Below are 20,334 nucleotides of genomic sequence, written 5' to 3'. Positions count from 1 at the left end.
CATATATAGGATATTGTGCATCTACTTTCACTAGCAAAGGCAGAAATGGAGTTAGGATTTTAATTAACAAGGTTTAATATTTGAAGAAAAATTAGCCGAAGGGAGTTTAACACCTATAATATATATACATAAAATATAATTTTTCACGTATAAATAGTATATTTTTCCGTCGAAGGAAGTCCAGATGAAATAATTTCATCATATATAAATAATTTTGAATTTAAAGATTTTTGTCTCAAAACAAATGGATATGACTATATAGGCTTGTGAAAGTCTAATTACAAGAAAGTAAAGAGAATGATTCAATATATTCAAACCAAATTACAAGAAAGTAGGAATTAGAATAATAATACTACACATTTTAATAAACATAATGCTCAACTAAAATTATAAACTCATGAAATAACAAAAAAATACAAAGCAATAAATTAAATTAAAGCTTTAAATTTAAATCAAGCCCTTCTTCTTCCTCCTTCTTCATATGATTATTTCCACCAAGATTATTATCATCATCAACATTGATTGGTGAGTTCATTAAAGTTAAATTATTTCCAATTTTTTTGTTTTCAAAACTAACAGAATTTGCCAAAGAAGCACCTCCAATGCCAATTTTACCTATGTTATAATTTTCTTGTGGATTTTCTGACCTAAAAAGTGATGAACTTGATGATGATATCGACCATTTATCAAGGTTGAATCGAAAGTTGTAGCTCGAAAGAAATGGCCAAGTCTGATAGGAAGTAGTAGGTTTAAGAATCGCGGAGAAAGAATTTCCGCCTTGAACAGTACCACCAAGTGATGGTCTCGAAGCGAAAGAACCATGAAATGGAATGTGTGAGTTGAAATTCGAATAGGGATTATAGTAGGGATGATAATTGGGCGGGCCAAAAGGCGAAACAACATCAACAGGTCCATTTCGCCTTTTAGCCAAAGCCCTCTCTTGTTTATGCGCGTTTTGATGTCCTCCTAGGGCTTGCGAAGTGGAGAACTCTCTCTTGCAGAAGTTACAAGAGAAAGTCCTACCATCCGAGGTACGCTTTTGCTTGGGAGTAGCTTCGTTGGAAGACTCACTAGCATGAGTATTAGTCGAAGTTGAATTGAAAAGATTGGGTTCAAGATTCGAACAACTGATCATACTGTTCGTCTTGTTGTTGTTGTTGTTGAAACCATTATGGACTTTGAGATCAACAAGTAAATCAACACATGATGGCTTATTCAACTGTGGGCCTTCTACAACGTTTTCTTTCATCTTTTTCGTATTTGTAACGACTTCATGAGATTCTTCTGAGGCTGCCGATATGCTAGAAGCTTCAGAAGAACATGGTTTTTTCATCGCGAAAATATCCATTTGCCTCTCTATACTAATGCTTTATGTTCTTGAAAAATTAACTTGATGATTAGAATGAAGAAAAATAATTCTCTTAAATAGACAAAATTAGTAATTACAAAATCCTCCAAATATAGAAAATTAATGATTGCATGGCGTTACAAATTTACAAATTCAAAACAACCAACTTGCAAGAAATACTAATTACATCAATATATTTCAAACTATCATATCTTTGCTTTAATTAAATGTCATATCTTATTCTCACACATTTATTCTACTTTTCGTTTAAAATAATTCATTTTATATGAATATAAATAAATTTATTAACAAAAATAAGTTTAGTTCATAATCTCTAGATGCATGTAATGATGCGTTACTATTTTTTTTTTATTTAAGATTTGATATTCTGTATCTTGCATTTTAAGTAATTTCTAGCTGTATATAATTACATATTAAATTTATTACAAGTTTAAACTATTGAAATATTGGTCTGCCTTGTATATAGTTATCACATTAATTAATTAAATTTCCTTTTTAAGATGATCATTATGATTTTGAAATATTAGCACATTTGATTTGAATCAAACTTGAAGTATATCCCATCTTACAGCATTAAGTCGAAATATTCTTTTTGTTTGATATGTCATATATAGCAATAATAAAAAAAAAAAAAGCAAAACAAAATTTTAATAATTACTTAAACAAATTATAAAAGAATGAATTAATTTAGTCGAGCTTAATAAAAAAATGCACTATTGGTGTGTTATCTCATTTTGTTTGTTGTTTCTATCTTTTCTATTATTATTATTTGTCGTGAGTCATCAACCTTTCTACTTCGTCGGAGGTAGTGGTATGGGACTGTCGGGCGTCGGGGATCTATCAAAAATAGCTTCTCTACTTTGTCTGAGGTATTCATATAGACTGTGTACACTTTACCCTCCCCAGACCCCACGTTGCGGGAATACACTATGTTGTTGTTGCTGGGTCAGGGGGGGTTTCTATGAACACCCAATAGTTTAGATATGAAATTCGCGAAATAATGACAATATAGGGAGAGTTTTAACACATTCACTGAAGCGCGCTTTTCTATGCGTGTCGTCACTTTAAACACGTCGGACGAGTTTTTGCAGTGTGATGTTTACATAGCATGTCATATTCTCCCGGAGGAAATTTTAATACGAGGTCATGATAGTTCAACAAGATTCTTTGAGCACCTGATAATTTTGATATGAAATCGCAAAACGGTAATAGAAAGAAAGAAAATCTCTTCTAACATAGATAAGGTCCTATCTAAGGGTCTTTGTTTCCCTTGAATTCCGTTCTCTATAACGAGTAAAACAACTATAGAAAGAAATTCCGTACTCTATAACGAGTAAAACAACAATAGAAAGAAAGAAATTCTCTTTTCTAGCCATAGATGAAGTCCTATCGAAGGGCCTTTGTTGCCCTCCAATTCCGTTCTCTATAATGAGTAAAAAAATGATAGAACGAAAATCTCTTCTAGACATAGATGAAGCCCTATCAAAGGACCTTTGTTTCCCTTGAATTTCGTTCTCCATAACGAGTAAAACAACAATAGAAAGAAGATCTCTTCTAGCCATCGATGAAGTCCTACCTAAGGGCTTTTGTTGCCCTTGCATTCCGTTCTCTATAACGAGTAAAACAACAATAAAAAGAAAGAAAATCTCTTCTAGTCATCGATGAAGTACAATCTAAGGGCCTTTGTGTCCCTTGAATTCCGTTCTCTATAACGAGTAAAACAACAACAGAAAGAAAATCTCTTCTAGTCAGAAATGAAGTCCTATCTAAGGGCATTTTTCCCTTGAATTCCGTTATCTCTAATGAGTAAAACAACAATAGAAAGAAAGAAAATCTCTTCTAGCCATCTATGAAGTCCCACCTAAGGGCCTTTGTTGCCCTTGAATTCCGTTCTCTATAACGAGTAAAACAACAATAGAAAGAAAATCTCTTCTAGCCATTGATGAAGTCCAATCTAAGGGCCTTTGTTTCTCTTGAATTCCGTTCTCTATAACGAGTAAAACAACTATAGAAAGAAAGAAATTTTGTTCTCTATAACGAGTAAAACAACAATAGAAAGAACTTCCGTACGCTATAGCGAGTAAAACAACAATAGAAAGAAAGAAATTCTCTTTTCTAGCCATAGACTAAGTTGCTCGAACTCGGGTGCGGGTATCCGAGACGGGTGCGTATCCGAGAGTCGGATTCGTCAAAATATAAATTTTAAGATTCGGGAGTGCGAATCCGAGTGTGGATACGGGTGCGGGGATTCGGCTAAAAAAATATTAAATATTATAAATATAGAGTTATAAAGATATTCTAAATATTTTTAGTTAATTTGCTATTTTTAGTTATTTTTGTCTTCTGATTTTACTTTTCAATTAGGAATAGTATTTGTATTAAAAACTTTTTCCAAAATTATAACTCATGTTTATTTACTAAAAATAAAAATAAATATAATTAAGAAGTTAAATTTAATACTGTCAAAGTAAAATACACTCACCGACAGACAGTGCTGGCAACAGATTATTATTAATTAATTATTAATAGTAAAGGAACTAATTATTAATTGAAAATAGTAAAAAGAAAAGACAAAAGTTTCAAAACACACTTTGACTTGGAAAAAAATAACCCGTCACTGTGTAAACACGACTGCACCGATGATAGAGTACGACGATGATTTCCGGTACCCTGAGGTGGTACGACGTCTGCGTCGATGATTGCCGGCGACGTTGATGATGATTTCCAGCGACGTCGACGATGATTTCCGGCGAAGGCACATCGACAACGCCGTCTCTATTCCGGTGGTCGTTGGTTCGAACTTTTTCAGGTAAGTTGCCGGTTAATTATTCAATGTTTCCAGTTAAATTTCTTCTTTATTTCGGTCAACGTCTCCGAAATCGGTTGACTGAATCGGAGACGGCGGAAGCACCCGTCCCCGCCTCAGTCTCGTGTCGAGACGGGTTCGGTGGCAAAACAGCCGAGTCCGAGCAACATAGCGATGAAGTCCTATAGAAGGGTCTTTGTTTCCCTTGAATTCTGTTCTCTATAACGAGTAAAACAACTATAGAAAGAAAATCGCCTCTAGCTATAGATGAAAATCCTATCTAAGGGTCTTTGTTTCCCTTGAACTCCGTTCTCTATAATGAGTAAAACAACAATAGAAAGAAAGAAAATCTCTTCTAGACATAGATGAAGTCCTATCGAAGGGCCTTTTTATCCCTTGAATTCCGTTCTCTATAACGAGTAAAACAACAATAGAAACAAAATCTCTTCTAGACATAGATGAAGTCCTATCGAAGGGCCTTTTTATCCCTTGAATTCCGTTCTCTATAACGAGTAAAACAACAATAGAAACAAAATCTCATCTAGCCATCGATGAAGTCCAATCTAAGGGTCTTTGTTGCCCTTGAATTCCGTTTACTATAAAGAGTAAAACAACAAGAACAACAACTTATACGAGTCAAAACATAGTTAGCAATTACAATGATGAAATTCCCTTTTCTAATGTGAATATTACACATTTGTATTTGTATTGTACTGAAGGAGCCAATTGTCACCAGTAATGAGAACTAGAGGTTTCGAGTTTGAACTCTAGGAATGAAGAACTTCTTAATAAAGAGTTTTTACCCCCTTTAATTAGCTTAAGCAACATGAAAACAAAATTTATCAGAGTTTTTACCCCCTTTAATTAGCTTAAGCAACATGAAAACAAAATTTATCAGACTAACAAATTTCAAATACCAGATAATTAAGCCAAAACAAAAACTTGAAGTTTAAAACATTTCTGTAATCACAGTGAGATAAATCTATAATTAAAATTCTCAGATAACAAAAAGAGTTAATGGTAAAAAACACAGTTTAAGTATTCCAGTTTTTTGAGTTTCATATCCGAACTATGAAGGGTACGGGTTTCTTACTTGAACTCTCACCAACTATTTATCAAAACACATCTTAACTATCAATTGTTCACTTTTCCTACCTGAACAATGGTGATATTTCAACAATAATGATATTTCAGGTAGGAAAAGCAATTGATAGTTGAGGTTTGTTATAATAAACAGTTGATAGTTCAGGTAGAACACTCATGCACCTGATAGTTTATGTATGAAACTCCAAAAATCAAGATACTTTAGGTGAGTTTTTGTGCCTTCACTCCAACAAAAACAAAGAAAAATAATAGTGGTTGGATCGATAAATATATACTTTAATTTTTTATGAAGGGTGAGCCTTGGAGTTACTGGTAAAGTTTTTGTCATATGACCAAGAGGTCACGGGTTCAAGACGTGAAAACAGCCTCTAGCAAAAACGCAAAGTACAGTTGCGTACAATAGACCTTGTGGTCCGAACTGTTCCCCGAACCCCGTGCATAGCGGAAGCTTTAATACACATGAACTTTCTTTTATGTTTATTCACTTTCAATAGAGTTTACCATACACCATATATGTTAACCACTTCATAATTTTCTTTAACAGATAATAAATTAATCAGTGATGTTCCAACAAAGAAGGGATTCTCTTGTAATGTAATTCCTAAAAACAACACAGAGTAGCCAGATTAACAGTATTAAATTTCTACACGTTACCCTCCCCTGACTCCATTTATCGGACTATACTGAGTATGTTGCGGTCGTTGTTGTTGTGTAATTATTGTGATCACTTTAAAAACATGAGTTGATTCTGCAAAGTTCACTGAATGCTTTCAGGTTCCTCTCATGAACATCAAAATGTCACAATTCATCCCCCCCATCCCCACCCCCACCCCCACCCCCTTACTTCTTGTTGTCTCCCATGCTATTTCTCCCTTTGTTCAGGCATTTGCGTCTTCAGGAATATCATCTTTTATGCTACTTTCTAACTAATTTTACATAACGAAACAAGCAAAAACCACATGCAAAAAACACTTTCGAGCAACAATTTTCTTTCCTTCTAACGAATCATCGATGAAGCGTCTTCTTTACTTAAAATGTGACGTGTTTTTTTATGTGGGAATAAAGGAGGAATAAAGGGAGCTTTGCAAATTGGTTTCCAGAGCACTTCTTGAACTACGAGTGCCATTCTCGTGTGCTGCTTCTAGTATTTCTTTGTCCATCCGTAAAGGTACAAAATACTAGTATAAATAAGCACATCGAACAGACTCTAATCAAAACTAGTCGCCTCTAATAGCTTTCGAATCTAAAGGTTCACAGCCTATTCTCTATTCGTAAGTAATTTTCCATACACAAAGAATTCAAGTATTCTTGCAAAACTAGTTCTCCTTCTTCCCCTCTTTGAAGCTGGTTACTTTCTAAGTATACCGAGAGTACCCTCTAAAATTGTCTGCCGACTCTAGCCTTCTACGAATTACTTTTCACGAGACAAACCAGAGCTAGATTCAAATTCAAACTCTCATTGTTTTACATTTACAATTCCGTCTTATTGTATATAAACTTATGTCATGCATATGTAGATAAGAGAAGTTTCCTATGTCATCATCTGCTCTTTTTTTGCATAATCTATTAAGCTATGTTTTCAAAACTATATCTTGCATAACTATTCATAATTCTTGATGGTTTCTCCGATTTCAGGTCAACTCAAGCAAGTTATGGAGAAACAGAATTTAGACTTGTACTGGCGGAATATTCAGATTATGCAGGAGAATGACAGGCTAAGGAAGACTGCTCAACGGCTCAGACAGGAGAACGAAGCTTTGTATACTGAGCTAAAACAAAGACTAGCAGCGAAAAGAATTAACAAAATACCTGAACTTGAACTCACGCTTGGCCCCAGTTCCGCCGCAAATCAAATGAAGCCCAAGAATCCTCAGCCACCTTCATGCAGCTAAAGCAATTCCAAGTGTTTCTTCCTGGTCTCGATGATCCATGCTCAAGGTTATGAGAAGTTTTAAGTATGAATCCTGATTGTACTGCCGCAATTACAGACTATCTGTTGTTTGAACAATATGTTTTATAGCAATAAGTACTGATAAATAAAGTATAAACATATGTATGTCCAGTTCTATTGCGATATATAACGATGTCAGTCAGTTTCTTTATCCAATTCCAACTTCACTAAGTTCTTGTATAAGCATTTGCTACAAAGACAGTTTATAGCAATCTTTTCATCCTCTAATACACACTTGTTTCATACGAGTTCTTTCAAACACCATTTCAAATCAACAGCGAACTAACCAACATAACACATGAAACTATATTATAGGCCAGATTAGTTTTAATATTAGATTATGTCCTTCTGATTAACACAGTCTAGCGAGGGCGCAGTGTAGTTTAACACTTACTTTTGTGTAAAAAGATGTGGAATCCAATAGAATCTCACTGGAAGATCACGGGAACATGGAAATTCAGAAACGAAAACCTTTAGCATGCTTCAATACAAAAATGATTCTACTGACGGAAAGAGCAACAGTGCAAGTTGAATGCTGATTTAGCAGCGTTGAGATAACTACTCTCGAATTCATGGTTTTGAAAGGAAATCAAATAAATTTCGCTTTGTAGTTATGTTGACATGGACAATCTGTACGATTAGCCAACAGAACATAAGTAATAAGTTAGTAGAAAGAATTCAGAAAATTTGAGAGATGTGAAAAATAGTACGGCAGTAAGACTTTTGAGAGGACATCTACCACAAAGGTATAGGGAAAAACATGTTATGTTGTAACTTTTACAAGCAATTAATGTGGAGAGATAAGCGACAGGCTAATTTTCTCATCAATTAGCAAGATTAAATTAGGCTAATTGCATGAAAAACCTTTCCAGAAATAAGTTGGGAAACAGTGTGATGAACAAAATTGCGCGGACTCTTCACCTTCGATGCTGTACCCGTGTCAAATTCTTCAAAAAATACACTAGTTTTGGCGAATCCGACACGCACCCATTGACATTTTTGAAGAGTCCGAGCAACATAGGTGATGTATGCAGCAAAAAGACTATACAAAATTTACTCAGTTGTAAGGAGGAGGTCTTCTGCCTTCGAGGTCTAATATTGACAGCTCCTACACCACCTCTTTTGGTAAGGGTAACGAAAGCAGTTGAAGGGAATATCCATCGACGAGACCTTTATGCTGCTAAAGAACATTGAGGTTGTCTTTTTGGAAGCGGTGGGTGGGAGTGGGGCAGTGCAAGAAAGTAACAATCATTACCCGACATTCAGACTGCCAACACTTCTAGAAACTACTATTAAGCAGGACTAAAAGTTAATTTAAATTACTCTTTTATGCACCAGGTAGTGGTAGAAGTACTTAACTCTTACTATTTTACTGCCATTTATAGCTTCTGACGTTTCTTGTGAGAATCTTTCGTCTTTAAAGCAGCTCATTACGGGTAAAGCACATAAGGATCCAAGAGTATTTCCTTGTCTGTATACTATATGCACGTGAAAGGCGGAACAGAAAGCGATTCCAATGGGCCATTCACGCCCTATCAAAAGCAAACCCGCCAGCTTAGCTATTGCAGAAGATGATATAAGAGAGCTCTCTATCAAGCAACATGTATCTCCTAGTACAAAATTTAATGATGATGATGCAACAAAGCAAACATACACCTAGGTATGCAGACTTGTACAACCTTTTTAAAGTGGAAGAAGGCTTATATTGAAGCACATACTGAAGGGCAGCCGGTGTACTAAAACTCCCGCTATGCACGGGGTCCGGGAAAAGGCAAGACCTTACATAGAACCATATCTACTGGAGGTCCAGAACCAAAAACTAAAAATCGTAAACAAACATCTAGGCTTGGAGGAATGCACTTTGTATAAAGAAGCTATTTGATAGCCAAGCATAATCGTAGTCTTATATCTCATGAATCTTCCCAAAATAGCTTGTGATATCTTTATTTCTTTTTCAATAATTACAAAAGCATTTGAATGTAATGCACTAGCTATTGCAAGACAATGACACGATAGATGAGGATTTAGCACATATAAAACTAAACTAGGAGCGCTGAAATGGAGGAGTACTTATGATAGTGTTGCACGAAGATACCCAATAAAGTGAAAGATAAGTTCCATAAGATGGTTGTGAAACCACAATATTATTCAGAAGTAAATTATAGGCCTTTAACCATTGACACATTCAAAACGTGGATACTTAGATGGATGTGTGGAAATACAGATTTGACAATAGTAGAAATGATGACATCGGAGAGAGGGTGCAAATAGGACATGATGGATAGAACGAGAGAAAGCAGCTCGAGATGGTTTGTTTATGCTCTATGTAAAACTCCAAACGCACCAGCTGATAGGTGTAGCAGCATGACGATTGACGACTTATAATTTGTTTCAAAAGATCTACAATTGCTCGGTATCAAAATTGTTTTTAGATAAGAACAAAAGACAATGAAAGCAAATGATCCATATACGCGGTACCAAACATTACACTTATTAGTTATGCTACATTTAGAATATAACTGATTTTTACCAGGATCTCTTTACATCTGACCGTCATGGTTTGATAAATTGATGAAATCACATGAATATTAAAAACAAAAATAATTATATTATGATGGTTGATAACGACGACTTTTATCACTTTCAGGGATGTTTCTTTTTTCAATTCAAACTAATTTTTCAACTATTACTTCAACATTTTTTCATACCATCACTAATATATAAGTCAAACTGATGTCATAAACTTTGTACCTTCTAAAATAGCACACTTCTTTTATCCAGGTGACGTTCTGGACCATTTTATCATGTACCTGCAACCTCCGACCAGCACAGGCAAGGCTAATTCCTACCAGCAGAAGTATCGAACAATTCTACCAACCAAACCAACAGTTAGACAAATGATAGTAAATCACCTAACAATTTTTTAAGCTTCGATGAGATTTGAACATAAGACCTCATAGTCCTTCTCCCACTTCTTTGAACACTACAATAACAACGTACCCAATGTAATACCACAAGTGGGATCTGAGGAGGATAGAATGTACGCATACCTTACCCGTACCTTGGGAGTTACAGAGATTGTTTCTAATAGACCCTCGGTTCAAGGAAAAGCAACTCCAAGCAGTTTGAAAAGGAAATGAAAGAAGTGGATAATCAAAGTACAAGAAACAACAAATAGTAACATAATTCAAAGGACAAAAAAGTACAACAGTAATACTATGACTAACTAGTACGTAAAGTAAACCGAGACAACACACAAAAAACTACTAACCTTCTAGAGTTAATGGTCAAAAACACACCTAAAGTATCCCGATTTTTGACCTTCATACCTCAACTATTATGTGTGCAGGTTTCCTATCTCAAATATTTATTAAAACACATCTCAATTGCTAAAGTTTATGTTATAGTTCAGGTAAGAAACTAACACACCTAATAGTTTGGGTATGATTAGGTATGAAAATCGAAAAGCCAAGATACTTTTTAGTATGTTTTCAACCCTTCACTCAACTTCTACTCTACTACGTGTCCTCTATAACCTCCTATCTAACGTCATGTCCTTACAAAACTAAAATTACATCATATCCTGTCCAATCACCTCTCTCTAATACTTCTTCTGCCTACCTCTACAGCAATAAAATAAAACAATTTCAACATTCATAAGAAAATTAACGACTATATACATCCGTCAGCTACATATATATTCACAATAAATAAATAACTAAAACACACACACACCTAGTAGTTCAGGTATAAAACTCTAAAAGTCAAGATACTTTTATGTGTGTTTTTGACCTTTACTCAAAATCTTCTACCCTAATACATATCCTCTATAACCTCCTATCTAACGGCATGTACTTACAAAACTAAGATTGTGTCATATCCCGTCTAATCACCTCTCTCTAATACTTCTTCTGCCTACCTCTAACGCAATAAAATTAAACAATTTCAACATTCATATAAGGAAATTAACGATTATATAATACATCCGTCAATTACATATATATTCATGATAAATTACTAAGAAACTCAATAATAATTCAAATGTAGAGATATATATACCGTAGGAAGAAGCAAAACCGGCAGATAAACGGAGAAATTAACAGCGTTAGTTGCTCTCCATGGAGCAAAATCGGCAGAGTAACGGAGAAGTTAACGGCTTTAGTTTATCTCCATGGAGCTGAACCGGCAGAGTAACGGAGAAATTAACGGCGTTAGTTGCTCTCCATGGAGCAGAACCGGCGGAGTAACGGAGAAATTAACGGCGTTAGTTGCTCTCCTTGGAGCAAAACCGGCAGAGTTGAGAAATTAACGGCGTTAGTTGCTCTCCATGTAGCTGAACCGGCAGAGTAACGGAGAAATTCACGGCGTTAGTTGCTCTCCATGGAGCTATTGGGAGATTCAAATAAGCTTTGCTTTTATAGTACTCATTTTCATAATTTATAGAAAATGAGTTATGTAATTTATGAAAGGGGTTATCAACTTTCGTAATTTTATAAAAGGGGAATATGAAATTTGTAAATTTATCAAAGGGGAAAAATGGGGAATATGAACTTTGAAAAGAAAGAAAGATGTTTGGTACGCGGGATAAAGTGGAATATGAATTAAGTTTGGAATTGAATGTGTTTTGTGTTTGTTTGACGGTAAATAAATAATTAGAGAAAATGTTCTATTTTCACTTTAAATTATACGCGAAATGGCGGAGATACACCCGAACTTTATGAGGGTTCTATTATCCCCGGACGAATTAAAATAGTATTTTTGACAACCTTAGTGCCTACGTGGCACAACACACTGAAGGGTCCACGTAGGCACACGTGTGCCATGTAGGCACTAAGGTTGTCAAAAATACGATTTTAATTAGTACAGGAATAATAGGAGCCTCCTAAAGTTCGAATGTGTATCAGCCTTTCGCGTATAGTTTGAGGTGGAAATAAAACATTTTTTCAAATAATTATATTAATATAGTACAAATCTGACTTAAACTTGATGCCTCTATTATCGCAATAAAATTGGAATTATTTTATTCTATGTAGAAAAAAATTAGTCCAACAATTATAATTTTCAACAATTTTACTAAGAGTTAGGGGGTTTCTTTTCTATTTTGAATATTTGCGAAGTCTCAATGAATTTGTATATATCTCGATTAATTCTAAGAGCTACTTGCTATTTTTATACGCGCATGTTACAGATAACTCTATTCATCAAACATTCAATATATGAGAAACGATTACGTATAATTTTTGGATTTTTGATTTTACTAAAGTTTAAATCTGAAATCTCATGATTTTTCATCCTCTTCATTGACCATCAGTACTTCTTAATTAGTTTGAAGTGATTTTAATACTTTTTTTTTTTTTTTTGAAAAATGCATTGTTTCCACCTGAACTATACATGAAATTACTGAGACACACCCGAACTTTAGGAGAGTTTTATTATCCCTGGACTAATTAAAATCATATTTTTGGCAATCTTAGTGCCTACGTGGCACATCAGTGAATCAACATACTAAAGGTCCACGTAGGCACACGTATGTGAAACTCAACAAGCCATAGATGAAAACTTTTTGATCATTTACTTATTTGAAAATGTTTGTAATGGAATTTACTACCCATAGCTAAAATATTGAGTACTACTTTTCAACAAGAATATGTCTCATATGCCCCATGATAGAGAATTGATTTCTCGTATAGTCACTCATCTAATAGTTATCATCTTGGAAAACCACGTTTCTTCTTGATTCCAATTGTTAATAACTGTTAATTGAGAGACCATATGAGAAATCAACTCCCTGGATAGACTGAGTTAGCATTATTTGGCGAGTAAAGCATCTAGTACCCCTGAACTATGACCAAATCTGCTATGACACACTCCAACTTCATGGAGGTCCTATTACCCCTGAACTTAATTTTAGCGTATTTTTGTCAACCTTTTTAGCTAACGTGGCACCTTTGATGTGGGCCCCAATTTTATGTAATAAAGATGTCATGTCAGTACAAAAGGGTGACAAAAATACGCTAAAATTGAGTTCAGGGGTAATAGGACCCCTGTGAAGTTGGAGTGTGTCGTAGCAACTTTGACCATAATTCTTGGGTACGAGATGCTTACCTCTTATTTGTCTGATACACTTGTATTTCCCAACCATTTTTCTGCTGGTCTTTCCATTCCTCAGCATATTGGTATGCATTGTTTTGTATGTAAAAATTGTTTGTTGAAGTTGTGGTTTGTAGAGAAACACAAGCATCCAAAAGTGTCTCCCAATCTTGATTGTCATCTTCAAGTTGTATCAAAGGTTGCATTTCACTATGTTGCTCGAACTCTTCAAAAATACTGTCGGACATGCTTGGGACTCCCCCAAAACCATGCATTTCTGAAGGATCCGACACGGGCGTGACAACTTTTTTAGAGGGTCCAAACAACATAGCATGTTTCTGCTTATAATTGTTGCTATCATCGGTTGATTGTGGTTCTTGTTTCCTATGTTGCTCGAACTCGATGCTTTGGACTTTCCAAAAACTACGCATTCCTGAAGGATCTGACATGAGCGCGACAACATTTTTAGTGGGTCCAAACAACATAGCATGTTTCTGCTTATAATCGTTGCTATCATCAGTTGATTGTGTCTCTTGTTTCCTATATTGCTCGAACTCTTCAGAAATACTGTCGCACGCGCTTTGGACTCCCCAAAAACTACACATTCCTGAAGGATCTGACATGAGCGCGACAACATTTTTAGAGGTTCCAAACAACATAGTATGTTTCTGCTTATAATCGTTGCTATCATCGGTCGACGTTGAAGAGGATGGATCATCTGTTGATTGCCACATCCCATTGAGGAAGTTCTCAAGAGCTGTGATTTGTATTTGTGGGATTTTGTCAATGAAGGGATACTCATACATGCCACAAAGTCCTAAACACTTGCACCATTCATAAAACTCACAAAGTTCATTTGCTTGATTTGCTGCTTTCTTGTAAATCTCAAATGCTGCAACACAATTTATGTATGGCAATTGTATGAGATGATCTAGTACTTCAACAATGTGTTTTCTGAATGTAATGTAACACGTGAAGCTATCGCGAATCACATATTTCATGACAGATTGAACTATGGCATTACGCATTGCTTGACCTGTCGGCCTGCACGCCATGACACTGTCTAGTAGGCTTTGTAACTGTGGCAGGACTTCTAGCATTAGCCTTACTTCATCCATCTTGTCGATGAAATCATTCTCTTTCGCCTGAGTGGCACAACAGTCGAGGGACTCATTGAGCAAGCGTGCATACGACCAAATGAAGTTGGCGTAATCCTGAGAGGCGGAGGACAAGCGATTCTTGAAATCACGAGGATAGAGAGACACCAAACCATTTGACCGTGCCAACAAGAGCTCATCGCGAAAAGGGCTAGTGTAGGGCAATGCCTTAAGTAGCCGATGAAGGAGGGCGAGGCATTTCAACGCGACTCTCCAGCACTCTGTGTTGCCAAAGCGTCGACTAAAAGATAGCACGAATGAGCCAAAGGAAGACGGACAAATGGCAAAGATTTGGAGGATTTCGTGTACATATCGATCGGGCAACGGTGTGTCACCAGGGGAAGTGGCTTTCACTACAATGTGATCAAGATCACAAAAACCTCCAATGGTTGCAAATTTTGCATAGCTAACATATGTGTGTTCTTTAAGAAGAGTGAACACTTTGTTGATTCTTATAAGCATATTGTGACTATAGTAAGGCAAAAAGGGATGAAGGGAAACTATAGGAATGAGTACTTATGTATGAGGTTGTGAAATTCAATGACAAAACCTCGTGGCGGAGTCAGAATTTTTACTTATAGCCAAAGTTGCTACGACATGCTCCGACTTCACAGGGGTTCTATTACCCCTGAACTCAATTTTAGCTTATTTTTGTCACCCTTTTGTGCTGACAGGGCACTGATATCACATTATTAAATGGGGTCCGTATCCGCTAAAAAGGTTGACAAAAGGTGTCACGTCAGCTAAAAAGGATGACAAAAATATGCTAAAATTTTAGTCGAGGGGGTAATAGGACCCCGTGAAGTTGGAGCGCGACGTAGCAAATTTGGTCATAGTTCAGGGATAACTAAATGCTTTACTCAAATTTTAAAGAAGTCAAAGAATTTAACACGTAGTATATAGTACATAAACAAAATTGACTTCTTTATTCAATGTAACTTTTTGACGAAGGAATGTCAATCGACCAGAAATTTCGCTAAAGATATTCAAGATTCAATATATATATATATGTATAAAAAGTAACTTTTTATTTATATACAATATAGTTTTTTAACGAGAGATGATCAACTGATGTTAGTATAATAAGGAATAACGTAATGAGTTGTGGCATATACTTTAGTTTTTTTTAATTTATTTAAATATGAAGTATATGATATTTGTATCATTGATATAAACAACGTTTACAAGATAGTTCACAAGAGTAAATTGACATTCTCCATGTACTTCTTTTAACTTTTTTTTTCCTATAGTACCATAGGACAACTCATCCATTATATTATATTATTATGTTCATTCTCATTGTAAGGCCTTTATTTATACAAATATTATGTAGTTTAATTTTTGACAAAAATCTTAACGAAAAAGAGATGAATAAATAAATTGATTGTTAGTCATCCAAATTTTCCTATACAATGTCCTTTTACAGAGTATTTTTTTCTTGAGTCGGGGTTCTAACGGAAATAATTTATTTATCTCATCTTTGAAATAGTGGTACGAACCGCGTACACTTACCTTCTGCAGACTCAACTTTATGGGAATATACTGTGTATGTTATTGTTGTTGTTATTAGTCATCCAAATTTTCCTATGCAATGTCCTTTTACAGATTATTTTTGTCTTGAGTCGAAGGTCTATCGGAAACAACCTCTTTACCTCACATCTGAGGTAGTGGTACAGACTGCATACACTTATCCTCTACAAACCCCACTTTGTGAGAATATACTGAGTATGTTGTTGTTAGCCATCGAGGTAGTGGTACGGACTGCATACACTTACCCTCCGCAAACCTCACTTTATGAGAATATACTGAGTATGTTGGTGTTGTTGTTAGTCATCCAAATTTTCCTATACAATGTCCTTTTACAAATTATTTTTGTCTTGAGTTGGGGTTCTATCCGAAACAACCTCTTTACCTCACCTTTGAAGTAGTGGTACGGACTGCGTATACTTATCCTCTGCAGATCCCACTTTGTGGGAATATACTGAGTATGTTGTTGTTAGTCATCCAAATTTTCCTATACAATGTCCTTTTACGAATTATTTTTGTCTTGAGTTGGGAATCTATCGAAAGCCTCTTTACCTCACATCTGAGGTAGTGGTACGGACTGCATACACTTACCTCCATAGACTCTACTTTGTGGGAATATATTGAGTATGTTGTTGTTGTTAGTCATCCAAATTTTCCTATACAATGTCCTTTTACGGATTATTTTTATCTTGAGTCGGGGATCTATCGAAAACCTCTTTACCTCACATCTGAGGTAGTGGTACGGACTGCATACACTTACCTCCGTAGGCTCTACTTTGTGGGAATATACTGAGTATGTTGTTGTTGTTGTTAGTCATCCAAATTTTCCTATACAATTACAATGTCCTTTTACGGATTATTTTTGTCTTGAGTCGGGGATCTATCGAAAACCTCTTTACCTCACATCTGAAGTAGTGGTACGGATTGCGTACACTTACCCTCTGTAGACCCTACTTTATGAAAATACATTGATTATATTGTTGTTGTTGCCAGTCATCCAAATTTTGCATGTATAAACTTAGGTTGTTGTATCTTGAAGAAGATTGTCTGTATTTTCTTCAATCGATATACAAATATCTCACGCGTTAAGTCTTTCTCATTTTCGTTTCCACTTTATTAATTTTTCTAATAATGACAAATGTTACATTATTAGAAATTAGTATTTTTCCGATAGCTATTGTAGTCGGAAAATAAGGTATTTTCGACAACCTTCTGACTGTTTCATGGTAGTTGGAATATAGCTTGTCGGAAAAATATTTCCGACTACGGTGGTTGGAAGTTTCCAATTACAGTGGTCGGAAGATTAATAAACTAATTAAAAATAATTATTTAATAATTATAAGTATTCCGACTACGGAAGAAACAACAACGATAATATACCCAGTGAGATCCCACAAGTGGGGTTTAGGGAGGCTGATGCAGGGGCGGATCTATTTAGAAGGTATGGGGTGGCACGACACCCGCACTTCTCGGATGAAACTCTGTATATTTATGTGTATATGTATCAATTAATGTATAAATATTATGCTTGACACCCACAATATCAAAGGGACTAGTGGCGTAAGTGATCAAAATTGTTGGGTTGAACTCCAACAATGTGGTTTCGAAACCCGCTCTGCACTGTATTTTTAGGATGATTTAGCACTTGTATGTTTTCTCTTAGAAAAAACACATAAGAATAGAACCCGTGACCTCTTCTTTACAAAATACTTGACAATACCAACTAGACAAACAATACTAACACTTGTAGGATATATATAATTATAGTTTACTCTTTGAATATTGATTCCACTAACTTAAAATATCGTACGGAGTATATGTTATTGTTCAAAATAAGGTGGCACCCGGAGTTTTCGAATCTAGGATCCGCCTCTGGGCTGATGTATACGTAAATATTACCCGTTACCTTATGTGAGGTAGAGTTATTGTTTTCAATAGACCTCGACTCGAGAAAAAACTTTTTAAAATTTTAGATATTTATTTCTTGGACAAGTAAAAGATATAGAATGCTTGGAATTGAATTTTCAGTCAGCCAAATATTATTTTTTAGTTTCATTGATTTGGTCCCTTTTGGGAAACAGAGAATTCTTGTTGAAATTTATTAATTCTTTGATCAAACATTAATTACATAGACTAGAAATTTGTTAATTCAATTCATTTTTAGCTATTGTTGTAGGTAGAGAAAATTGACTTAAGACTTTGAAAGTCATCTTTATAATATTTCTTTCTTTTTTATTTTATTTTTGAGAGTTACCTCATTATTTTATTCTTTTATGTGAAGTCCCTAATATCAAACTCATAATGACATGTAATATGTACTACTGAAAAGTAAAATAAATTTCAAATTAAAAATATGTTACAAACGATTTTAGATATATTATTCGTTAAGCAAATAGTGCATATATATCTTTATCATCTAAAATCTTATTTAATTTTTACGAGGGAAAGGGCCAATATATCCTTTAATTTCGCTGTTTAGACGCGATTTTTGTCATATAGAACGCGTACGTTCATTTGTGTACATTTAAAGTTGAAGGATATAAATGTCAGAATATATTTATGCATTAAGAGCCTTATCTTTTTAGTGACAAACTTGTATTTCTTGAATTGAAAAAAAAATCTTAAAGTTGATTTTTATTTATTCTAAAAGTATCACGTGACTTTAAGAAATTATGTCACCTATTCTTTTTATCACTTCTGACCTTGTCCAGATTTGACCAACTAAAAATAATATGATGACAAATTCATTTTCAGTTTATTAATTTTTCAAAACAACTACATATACACAACGAGAGTATGAGATGTACATAAATTATTGCAACGCGATTCTAAAAATGCATTTTTTAAATATTAGATATATGTTTTTTGAACAAGTAAATGAATGAATATTTAAATTGAATTGTCAATCAGCCAAACAACTATTCCTCCAAAATTAGGATTTACGATTTATAATTAGGATTTATGATCTATTTATGATAGTAATTAATGATAATTGGTACCTTTAATCTCGATCTCGTTGTTCCTCATCTTGATCGTGTTAGATCGACCGCTGTAAGTTCAGCCTTTCCGAATGGATTGTTACTGTTGATCCAGCTCCGATCGCTTCGAATCCAAAAGTTCCGACTATTGTAGAGTCAGTTGTTTTGGATTCGGTCGTTCACACGTGGGTTATGATGCATCGAAATGAGTGTCTCAATAAAATTAATGGTCTAAAATAAAATATTAATAAGAGGTCTGAAATGTATACACAAATAGACAAGAAAATAATAATTTAGAATTATCTTTATTTTTTTATACACTTGTTGCTTTTAATGTAAATGACATAAAGCCTTTCGTTAACCTTACATAATAATATGAAACATCACATTAAAATATAAAACTAAAGATTATTTCTACTTAAATAAGATGTTAGTAATGTGTTGCAGTACATTATCCTGGATGTTGTTATAAATTTTTTATTTATTACTATGACAATTTGAGTTATTTAAGTCAAAGTCCTAAAATATTTTGGTAAAAGATAAATAGTATTTATTTATTTCTTTTTCTTTTCTACGTAAACTTTGAAACTTTTTTTATCATCTTCAATATTGTTTTAAGTGGAAATAAATCATAAAATTTAGGACGAACATAAAAAAAAAAATATAGGAGGTTTGACCTTTTAGTTACAAGATATATCGAGATATTTGTCCAGATACATAATTTAAAATTCGGGTGTATTTGTGATACATAGATACGCCCAAAATTTGAACTACGTATCTGGGAAAAATGTTGAGTTGTTCCGGCGACGATGGAAATAGGTGGTAATGCTACTCATGTAGGGGTGGTTGTAAAAAGGAGGTGGTTGGCTGCGGCAGCGGAGGAAAGGGGTGATCGGGGTAGAGTTGGTGCTGGAATCGGTCGGATCTGGATGTTTGTTGGGTGGTGGATTCCACCCAGATCCATGGAATTCCAGCCAGATCCATGGAATTTCGGTTAGATCTATGAATTTTTTTATCAAAATCCATGAAATTTCGTTCAGATTCATGAATTTTTCATCGAGTTTCATAGAATTTCGACTAGATCCATGAAATTTCGGCCAGATTCGTGAATTTTTCATAGGTAGAATCGTAGATTTTAATCATAGATACACAATCTCAAATAGACAGTCCTAGATACACAAATACACACGACCCCGTGTATCTAGATCCACAGATACATGTGACCCTAGATACACGTGATCCTCAGATACACGCGATCCTAGTATGTTTTGTAATTTAATTTTAAGTTAAGACCACCTTTGTAATAACCCCTTATATTTGAGTATTTTAATAATTATCCTAAAATTTATCGT

At 34.7% G+C, this 20,334-nt stretch overlaps 3 protein-coding genes and 1 long non-coding RNA gene across 5 annotated transcripts; 1 reads left to right on the top strand and 3 right to left on the bottom strand.

Moving 5' to 3' along the window:
- Window positions 1-289: 289 nt before the first annotated feature.
- On the bottom strand, window positions 290-6,075 carry LOC107878995 (zinc finger protein 6-like). Its single transcript, XM_047394289.1, has one exon. It carries the CDS (start codon window positions 1,346-1,348, stop codon window positions 434-436), a length of 915 nt encoding a protein of 304 aa, XP_047250245.1. The 5' UTR covers window positions 1,349-6,075; the 3' UTR covers window positions 290-433.
- On the top strand, window positions 4,079-7,458 carry LOC107838771. Of its 2 annotated transcripts, none has more exons than XM_016681966.2 (2): window positions 4,079-4,178; window positions 6,915-7,458. In XM_016681966.2, exons 1-2 carry the CDS (start codon window positions 4,109-4,111, stop codon window positions 7,169-7,171), a joined length of 327 nt encoding a protein of 108 aa, XP_016537452.1. In that variant the 5' UTR covers window positions 4,079-4,108; the 3' UTR covers window positions 7,172-7,458. The 2 variants fall into 2 exon arrangements, 1 of the variants encoding a protein (XP_016537452.1); XR_001664774.2 differs by lacking the exon at window positions 4,079-4,178 and adding an exon at window positions 6,475-6,550.
- LOC124886358 lies at window positions 7,148-11,623 on the bottom strand. The gene is made up of 3 exons (XR_007043442.1): window positions 11,290-11,623; window positions 9,982-10,100; window positions 7,148-7,272 (listed from the first exon to the last, which is right to left on the bottom strand). It is a non-coding gene; the product is annotated as an uncharacterized LOC124886358 (long non-coding RNA).
- A 1,708-nt stretch (window positions 11,624-13,331) lies between these two features.
- On the bottom strand, window positions 13,332-14,939 carry LOC107878996 (probable clathrin assembly protein At4g32285). Its single transcript, XM_016726133.1, has one exon. The coding sequence runs from the start codon at window positions 14,937-14,939 to the stop codon at window positions 13,332-13,334; it is 1,608 nt and encodes a 535-aa protein (XP_016581619.1).
- Between the last annotated feature and the right edge of the window lie 5,395 nt (window positions 14,940-20,334).

This window comes from Capsicum annuum, chromosome 8 (assembly GCF_002878395.1).
Source record: "Capsicum annuum cultivar UCD-10X-F1 chromosome 8, UCD10Xv1.1, whole genome shotgun sequence".
In the NCBI taxonomy this organism is placed as follows: Eukaryota; Viridiplantae; Streptophyta; class Magnoliopsida; order Solanales; family Solanaceae; genus Capsicum; species Capsicum annuum.
This window is presented reverse-complemented; position numbering and strand designations above follow the sequence as displayed.